The sequence below is a fragment of the Mus musculus genome, chromosome 4 (genome assembly GCF_000001635.26).
Source record: "Mus musculus strain C57BL/6J chromosome 4, GRCm38.p6 C57BL/6J".
Lineage (NCBI taxonomy): Eukaryota > Metazoa > Chordata > Mammalia > Rodentia > Muridae > Mus > Mus musculus.
In genome coordinates, this window is record NC_000070.6 from 62,144,928 (window position 1) to 62,154,858 (window position 9,931).

Sequence of the window (9,931 nt, forward strand, 5' to 3'; positions counted from 1 at the left end):
TATATTTTGGATGGATGCCAGGAGGGGCAGTCTCTGAATGGCCTTTCCTTCAATCTCTGTTCTACACCTTGTCTCTGTAACTCCTCCTATGGGTATTTTGTTCCCCCTCCTATGAAGGACCAAAGAATCCACACTTTCTTCTTATTTCTTCTTGAGCTTCATGTGGTCTGTGAATTGTATCTTGGGTACTTTGAGCTTCTGGGCTAATATCCACTTATCAGTGAGTGCACATACTATGTATGTTCTTCTGTGACTGAATTACCTCACTTAGGATATTTTCTAGTTCCAACCATTTCCCTAAAAATTTCATAAATTCATTTTTAAATAGCTGAGTAGTACTCCAATGTATAAATGTACCACATTTTCTGCATCCATTGCTCTGTTGAGGGACTTATGGGTTCTTTTCAGCTTCTGTCTATTATAAATAAGGCTGTTATGAACATAGTGGAACATGTGTCCTAGTTATATGTTGGAGCCTCTTTTGGGTATATGCCGAATAGTATTATAGCTGAGTCCTCAGATAATACTATGTCCAGTTTTCTGAGAAACTTCCAGAGTGAGTTTCAGAGTGGTTGTACCAGTTTGAAATCCCACAAGCAATTGAGGAGTGTTCCTCTTTCTCTACATCTGCTGTCACCTGAATTTTATATATTAGCCATTCTGAATGTTGTGAGAATTTCAGGGTTGTTTTGATTTGCATTTCACTGATGACTAAGGGTGTTGAACATTTCTTTAAGTGCTTCTCAGCCATTTGGTATTCCTCACTTGAGAATTCTTTTTTACCTCTGTACCCCATTTTGAATAGGGTTATTTGCTTCTCTGAAGACTAACTCCTTGATTTCTGTGTATATATTGAATATTAGCACTCTATAAGTTAAAGTGTTGGTAAAGATCTTTTCCCAATGTATTGGTTGCTGTTTTGTCCTATTGACAGTGTCATTTTTCTTACAAAAGATTTGCAATTGCATGAGGTCCCATTTGTCAATTTTTGATCTTAAAGCATAAGCTATGGGTATTCTATTCAGGAAATTTTCCAGTGTGCTCATGTGCTTGAGGCTCTTCCCTACTTCTTTTCTATTAGTTTCAGTGTATCTAGTTTTATGTGGAGGTCCTTGATCCACTTGGACTTGAGCTTTGAAGTAGATAAGAATGGATTTGTTTGCATTCTTCGACATGCTAACTGCATATTGAACCAGCACCATTTGTTGAAAATGCTGTCTTTTACACTGGATGGTCTAGCTCTTTTGTCATAGATCAAGTGACCATAGGTGTGTGGGTTCATTTCTGGGTCTTCAATTATATTCCATTGATCTACCTGCCTGTCACTGTACCACTACCATACAGTTTTTAATCACAATTGCTCTCTAGTCCAGCTTGAGGTCAGAGATGTTGATTCCCACAGAAATTCTCTTATTGTTGAGAATAGTTTTTGCTATCCTAGGTTTTTGTTATTACAGATGAATTTGCAAATTGCTCTTTCTAACTCTATGAAGAATTGAGTTGGAATTTTGATGGAGATTGCATTGACTCTGTAGATTAGTTTTGGCAAGATGTCCATTTTTACTATATTAATCCTGCCAATTCATGAGCATGGAGGATCTTTCCATCTTCTGAGATCTTTGATTTCTTTCTTCAGATAATTGAAGTTCTTGTCATACAGATCTTTCACTTGCTTAGTTAGAGTCACTCCAAGATATTTTATATTTTGTGACCATTGTGAAGGGTGTTGTTTCCCTCCTTTCTTTCTCAGCCTGTTTTTCCTTTGAGTAGAGAAAGGCCACTGATTTGTTTTAGTTAATTTTATATCCAGCCACTTTGCTGAACTTGTTTATCAGGGTAGGAATTTTCTGGTTGAATATTTGGGTTCAATGAAGTATACTCCCATATCATCTGTGAAAAGTGTATTTTCACTTGTTTCTTTCCAATTTGCATCCCTTTGATATCCTTTTGTTGTCTAATTGCCCTGGCTATGACTTGGAGTACTATATTGAATAGGTAGGTAGAGAGAAAGGGGAGCCTTGTCTCATCTGATTTCAGTGGGATTGCTTCAGGTCTCTCTCCATTTGTTTAACGTTGGCTACTGGCTTGCAGTATATTGCTTTTACTATGTTTAGGTATGGGCCTTTAATTCCTGATCTTTCTAAGACTTTATAATAAAGGGGGTATTGGACTTTGTCAAGTGCTTTCTCAGCATCTAATGAAATGATCATGTGTATTTTTTCATTTCAGTTTGTTTATGTAGTGTATTACATTGATGGAATTCCATATAATGAACCATCCCTGCATTCCTGGGATGAAGCCTACTTGATCGTGAATGTTGATGATTTTGATGTGTTCTTGGATTAGGTTTTCAAGAATTTTATTGAGTATTTTTGCATCAATAATCATAAGGAATATTGGCCTGAATTTCTCTTTCTTTGTTGGTTCTTTGTGTTTCAAATATCAACATAACTGTGGCTCTGTGGAGCAAATTGGGTAGTGTTCCTTCTGTTTCTATCTTTTGGACTATTTTAAGGAGTATTGGTTTTAGGTCTTCTTTGAAGTTTTGATAGAACTTTGCACTAAACCCCTCAGGTCCTGGGCTGTTTTGGTTGGGAGACTATTAATGACTGCTTCTTTGGGGATTGTGGGACTGTTTAGATAATTTATCTGATTCTGAGTGGGATGAAGGGGGACCACAGACACTGAAGAGCACCGATAACACATCCTGCTACTCTGTCTGTTAATAATATTGAACCCATTCCTGAGCCTTTTTTACACAACCATACAGCAACTATGTAAAACTCAAATCCTTCTTTTCTTGCCTACGTGCTTGTGTCACTTTACTTCCAAGCTCAAAGTAGGACTAGATCACAAATCCAGATAATTTAAAGGCAATTTACAAGCTGTCCTCAAAGATTCCTTATCAAACATTTTTATTGTAATTTGGGGGCACAATAATGCATTTGGAAGGGCCTCTCCATGACCACCAACCTGCTCCTTGCTCTCATTGGATATTGCCCACCTGGAGGCTTAGGCCATTCTTCATTCTCGGGCCTCGAGGCAGCGATCTGTAGTGTGAGAACAAGAACATCTTCAGGTACCAGGTCCACTTTATTTCCCCAAGAGAAAGTGTAGGACTCTCCAGCGTTCAACAAACGACTGATAGCCAATTGGTTTTGTTTCTTGTATGATAAAATATTCAGGATAAGAAAAAAAATGAGTCATGACTTACTGACGTTGGTTAGGTCAATGATATTTTCTCTAATGATTCCATGCTCCTCGCATAGTTTTGCAAACTTTTCCTTGATGTCTAAACTCAAATATGGTTCTCGGCCTGTGAGAAGAGTAACAGTGAGTGTAGCAGCTGTATACTGTGCATTGACCACAGCCTGAGTGAGGGGACAGGGGCTTCCACATAAGGATGGGAAAATGGTTGGCCACATGATTGACAGGCATGGATATGATCTATTCTGGATTTGGTATCCATAGAATATCCTTCTGTCACACTGAGAGATTTCAGAGTGTTTCCATCACTATGCTCGAGGGATGATGGTGAGCACCAATCTTCAGGAGGTGAGAAAGAGGCAGGAACAAGCTGGGAAGACCATATTAAAGCTAGAAGTTCTTTCTTCTTTTCCTACCACAAGAACTTTGTCTGTGTGATAATACTTTACCATAGAGCTCCATCAGCTGGAAGGTTTCCCCATCTTTTTCGTTAATGAGATAAATCATAATATAATTATCATAGTCTGTCTTAAGTATAGTAAATGTATTGAATCCATCATCTGTGGAGGAAATGGAAATTCTCAGAAATTTTTTGTTGTGCAGGAAATGATGGAAAACCTTTTCTTGTTCTACCCCAAACATAAAATCATTAAAATACAGATCCTGGAAGAGATGGGTGAATTGTCTGATGTTTACTGTCTGTAGCTTTATGAACTTCAAGAAGGAACTTCTAAGAATAGCGACTCTGAGTGTTTCAGACCACTAGTGAACTGTCAGGTACAGGAGCACCACTCTCTCATCATCTCCTAGGATTATCTACCTCCCTCAGCAGCTTCATGCAACATGTTTCTATCTTTTATAAGCTTGCTGTATCAAATGTCTACTGCTATACCCTGAGTGATATGCACCTGTGCCAGCAACTGGGCAGTATCATATAGATTCCATCTCCCCCCCCCCTATTTATTCCACTTGCTTGTGACAGGGTATTAGATATTAGATGGCCCCCATTTGACTAGTAAGTGTAAGTTCCTGAATTCAAACCCCAGCAAAAAAAAAACACAGAGAGAGAGAGAGACAGAGAGACAGAGAGACAGAGAGAGACAGAGAGACAGAGACAGAGAGACAGAGAGACAGAGAGAGACAGAGAGAGACAGAGAGAGAGAGAGGATAAAGTTATTAAGGTTTACTTAACTCCTTATGAATAGATATATATACTTACAGTTCAAATAATATATGCCAGCCTTTTCTGTTTCTTCACCAATCAAAGTCATTTCGGTGCACTCTTCATTTACACTGTAAAACAGAGTGATCTTTTGTGTAAGGGATTTTGATCTGGCTGGCTTCTTGACCATCTACACTATATATATCTCCAGTTTCTGATTCCATTTTACTTTTGACTATATTTGTAAAATTAGCAAAAGACTTTTGTTTACGTTATTTCATTTATATCAGATATTTTAGCAATCTCAAATTTGCCTATTATTTTAAAAAAGAAAACGACAATCACCTCTCATCCCTATTACAACTGCAACTACTTCCAAGATTCACCAGTGCTGTGATTCAGCCAGTGGTGTCGATTATCAGCCAGATATCCACCATCTGCTTTGAATCAGCACACTGTAATGTTGCCTGATGTGGCTCCCTTATCCTCAGAGGAGAATTATTATTACCTCCTTTACTGCAGGAAAATGCAAGTAGAATGGGGTGGATGTCTTTGACTAACAACTAGTAAGAAAATTTTAATTCATGTTCACATAATCTTAAATTGTGATATACTGTCTCATTAATGTGGTTTCAGCAGTGTCTCTGATCGTTCCTTATCGAACTCCTAGTGAATTAATTCTTGTCACCAACCCTTGTTTCTGACTTTTATAAAACCCCTGGTTATGAGATCTTGGTTCAGTGTCACATGGTGCATTCTAGTTTTGGATACAGGCTCAGTATGTGTGTGCACATGTGCATACTGAGAGTTATCTCTCTGCAATCCCATGTGTGTTTGTAGGCATGATACCATACAAGGTTTTCATTTCCTCTTTCTCAGCCAAGAGCATCTCACTTACATAAAATGGAATTTAAAGACTAAGGAATTCTCCAAGACAGTGATGTTTTCCACAAAAGCTCTCATGCTGCCATGTTCTTCTATCTTTTCTCTTTCATCAGAGGCTTCAGCAATAGAAAACCAATACCCGCTAATCTGTAAGAGATAAGCAAATGTTTAAGAGAGAAGGGGCAGGGAAACCTCCAGTTTCTACTTGAACTCCTCACTATGGGTTAGGGCCTGACCATACACAAGTGTAGATCTCATTCCAGTTGTCAAAATACTTAGCATACTGTCCCTGCCTCTCAGTGAAACCAGAGGTCCCCAAACTTTGTTACATATGAATACCTAGTCTTACTTCAAGGTCTGAAATCATTCATTTTTCTAATAGATTGGGGCACTATGCCCATCCCCTCAAAGGACCCACTTGGCTTCAAGGCTAATCCAAAGCCCATTCTGAATTACTTTTCACTGATCCTACCTGTTCTACATTAAAGTTCCTTCCCATAGAACTATATTCTTCTGCCTGGATACAGACTATAGTCAGTCCCAAACACAGCAGCAGCAGCAACAGCTTCATTTTGGTAGGGAATAGAATTGTCTTCCTTTCAGGACCACGTCTTTCAGGTTATGGTGCCTACACTCCACTCCTCAGCTCCTTTGCTTGTCCTTATATACTCTCTGGTTTCAGTGGGCTTTTTTTCCCCATATGGGTCTCCTTTAGCTCAGTCAGGCTTTGTGGAATGTTTTCTCACTTATTGATGATAGGCCAAGGACTGTTCCTGCCCTTTTCAAACTTGGCAATCTCATCACCTAAAGATTGATTTCGTAATCTTACATTTCACAATACATATTCCCACGAGAACAGTGAATGTTTTACAGAGCTGCCATCTGGAACTAGATGCAACTTTGGATCTTGCTTGTAATCAGAAAGTCAGTTTGGAGGGGGTGGGGACTGACACTAGAAAGTCAAAGATGTAAAGAATCTTTGTTTTATGACTTGAGTGTGGAAGAAGTTGAGTTACTCAATTTTTGCAAAAGATTCATTTATTTTTTTCATGTTAATGAGCATTGGTTTTGCATGTGTACCTGAGTACCATGCACAGGCCTGGTGCAGTGGAAGTCAGAAAAAGGATTCATATTCTTTGAAACTTGTTCTTGCTGAGGACCCAGGTTCAATTATCAGCACCCATGTGGCATCCCACAACTGACTCTAAATTCAGTAACATGAAATCACATACTTTCTTTTGACCCCTGTGGCCTCCTCCTGTGCACATGTGGTGCATATAAACACTTTCAGGCACATACACATAAAAATAATGAATCTTAAATTAAAAAGAAAAAAGATTATCAAAAACAAACAAACAAAAAACCTGTTAAATGTTGAGTCTTCTCGTAGCAGCCTTCAAATGAAGTTGTATAACTCTCAGCTCCTCCGGCAATATGCCTGTCTGGATCCTGCCATGCTCCCACTTTGATGATGGAATGAAACTCTGAAGCTATTCATCCTTTTCAGAACTTCAAGCAGTTGACCATTGAAATCTTGACTATGTATCTATGGTATAGTACAAATACGTAAATTTTCCAAACTCTCCAAAATAAACACTGGGGTGCCTTGCCCGCGGAGTCTCCAGACACCCGCAAGGACCCACACAGTATCCCCCTCGGGATCCTAAGACCTCTGGAGAGTGGAGCACAGCATCTGCTCCAATCCAATCGCACGGGACATGAGACTACATTAACTAGGAAAGCAGATAACCCGGCCTGATCTTTGCACAAGTCCCTTCTGGTCCACTCCAGCACCAGGGTGCCTTGCCCGCTGAGTCTCCGGACACCCGCAAGGACCCATACAGGATCCCCCTCGGGATCCTAAGACCTCTGGTGAGTGGAACACCGCATGTGCTCCAATCCAATCGCACTGGACCTGAGACTGCATTAACTAGGGAAGCAGAAAACCAGGCCTGATCAGGGTCTCAAGTTCCTTCCAGTCCACTCCAGCAGTTCCTTGCTCACGGAGTTTCCGGACACCCCCAAAGTCCTCACAGGACCCTCCACGGGAGCTTAAGACCTCTGGTGAGTGGAACACAACCTCTGCCAGGAGGCAGGTTAGAACACCAAATATCTGGGCACCTTCCGTGCAAGAAGAGAGCTTGCCTGCAGAGAATACTCTGACCACTGAAGCTAAAGAGAGAGCTAGTCTCCCAGGTCTGCTGATAGAGGCTAACAGAGTCACCTGAGGAACAAGCCCTAACCAGAGACAACTATAACAAATAGCTTCAGAGATTACCAGATGGTGAAAGGCAAATGTAAGAATCCTACTAACAGAAATCAAAACCACTCACCATCATCAGAACGCAGCACTCCCACCCCACCTAGTCTTGGGCACACCAACACACCCAAAAAGCAAGACCCGGATTTAAAAGAATATCTCATGATGATGGTAGAGGACATCAAAAAGGACTTTAATAACTCACTTAAAGAAATACAGGAGAACACAGCTAAACAGGTAGAAGACCTTAAAGAGGAAACACAAGAATTCCTTAAAGAATTGCAGGAAAACACAACCAAACAGGTGATGGAATTGAATAAAACCATCCAAGACATAAAAAGGGAAGTAGACACAACACAGAAAACCCAAAGCGAGGCAACGCTGGATATAGAAACTCTAGGAAAGAAATCTGAAACCATAGATGCAATCATCAGCAACAGAATACAAGAGATGGAAGAGAGAATCTCAAGTGCAGAAGATTTCATAGAGAACATCGGCACAACAATCAAAGAAAATACAAAATGCAAAAAGATCCTAACTCAAAACATCCAGGAAATCCAGGACACAATGAGAAGACCAAACCTACGGATAATAGGAGTTGATGAGAATGAAGATTTTCAACTTAAAGGGCCAGCAAATATATTAAACAAAATTATAGAAGAAAACTCCCCAAACCTAAAGAATGGCATGCCCATGAACCTACAAGAAGCCTACAGAACTCCAAATAGACTGAACCAGAAAAGAAATTCCTCCCGACACATAATAATCAAAACAACAAATGCACTAAATAAAGATAGAATATTAAAAGCAGTAAGGGAGAAAGGTCAAGTAACATATAAAGGCAGGCCTATCAGAATTACACCAGACTTTTCACCAGAGACTATGAAAGCCAGAAGAGCCTGGACAGATGTTATACAGACACTAAGAGAACACAAATGCCAGTCCAGGCTAATATACCCAGTCAAACTCTAAATAACCATAGATGGAGAAACCAAAGTATTCCACGACAAAACCAAATTCACACATTATCTTTCTATGAATCCAGCCCTTCAAAGGATAATAACAGGGGAAAAAAAAATACAAGGACGGAAATCATGCCCTAAAAAAAGCAAAAAAGTAATCCCTCAACAAACCAAAAAGAAGACACCCACGAGAACAGAATGCCAACTCTAACAACAAAAATAAAAGGAAGCAACAATTACTTTTCCTTATTATCTCTTAATATCAATGGACTCAATTCCCCAATAAAAAGACATAGATTAACAGACTGGCTACACAAACAGGACCCAACATTCTGCTGTTTACAGAAAACCCATCTCAGGGAAAGAGACACTAGATCAGAGTGAAAGACTGGAAAACAATTTTCCAAGCAAATGCTCTGAAGAAACAACCTGGAGTAGCCATTCTTTTTTTTTTTTCCATTTTTTATTAGGTATTTAGCTCATTTACATTTCCAATGCTATACCAAAAGTCCCCCATATCCACCCACCCCCACTCCCCTGCCCACCCACTCCCCCTTTTAGGCCCTGGTGTTGCCCTGTACTGGGGCATATAAAGTTTGCAAGTCCAATGGGCCTCTCTTTCCAGTGATGGCCGACTAGGCCATCTTTTGATATATATGCAGCTAGAGTCAAGAGCTCCGGGGTACTGGTTAGTTCATAATGTTGTTCCACCTATAGGGTTGCAGATCCCTTTAGCTCCTTGGCTACTTTCTCTAGCTCCTCCGTTGGGAGTAGCCATTCTAATATCGACTAAAATCGACTTCCACCCGAAGTTATCAAAGAAGACAAGGAGGGACACTTCATACTCATCAAAGGTAAAATCCTCCAAGAGGAACTCTCAAATCTGAATATCTATGCTCCAAATGCAAGGGCAGCCACATTCATTAAAGACACTTTAGTGAAGCTCAAAGTACACATTGCACCTCACACAATTATAGTGGGAGACTTCAACACACCACTTTCATCAATGGACAGATCGTGGAAACAGAAACTAAACAGGGACACAGTGAAACTAACAGAAGTTATGAAACAAATGGACTTAACAGATATCTACAGAACATTTTATCCTAAAACAAAAGGATATACCTTCTTCTCAGCACCTCACGGTACCTTCTCCAAAATTGACCATATAATTGGTCACAAAATGGGCCTCAACAGATACAAAAATATTGAAATCGTCCCATGCATCCTATCAGATCACCATGAACTAAGGCTGATCTTCAATAGCAACATAAATAATAGAAAGCCAACATTCATGTGGAAACTGAACAACACTCTTTCTCAATGATACCTTGGTCAAGGAAGGAATAAAAAAAGAAATTAAAGACTTTTTAGAGTTTGATGAAAATGAAGCCACAACATACCCAAACCTATGGGACACAATGAAAGCTCTGGGTGCCTCCAAAAAGAAAATAG

At 39.8% G+C, this 9,931-nt stretch overlaps 1 protein-coding gene across 1 annotated transcript; it reads right to left on the bottom strand.

Moving 5' to 3' along the window:
• Positions 1-2,904: 2,904 nt before the first annotated feature.
• On the bottom strand, positions 2,905-5,914 carry Mup21 (major urinary protein 21). Its single transcript, NM_001009550.2, has 6 exons — positions 5,727-5,914; positions 5,268-5,401; positions 4,427-4,500; positions 3,657-3,767; positions 3,215-3,316; positions 2,905-3,050 (listed from the first exon to the last, which is right to left on the bottom strand). The coding sequence occupies exons 1-6, from the start codon at positions 5,823-5,825 to the stop codon at positions 3,025-3,027; spliced, it is 546 nt and encodes a 181-aa protein (NP_001009550.1). The 5' UTR covers positions 5,826-5,914; the 3' UTR covers positions 2,905-3,024.
• Positions 5,915-9,931: the final 4,017 nt, after the last annotated feature.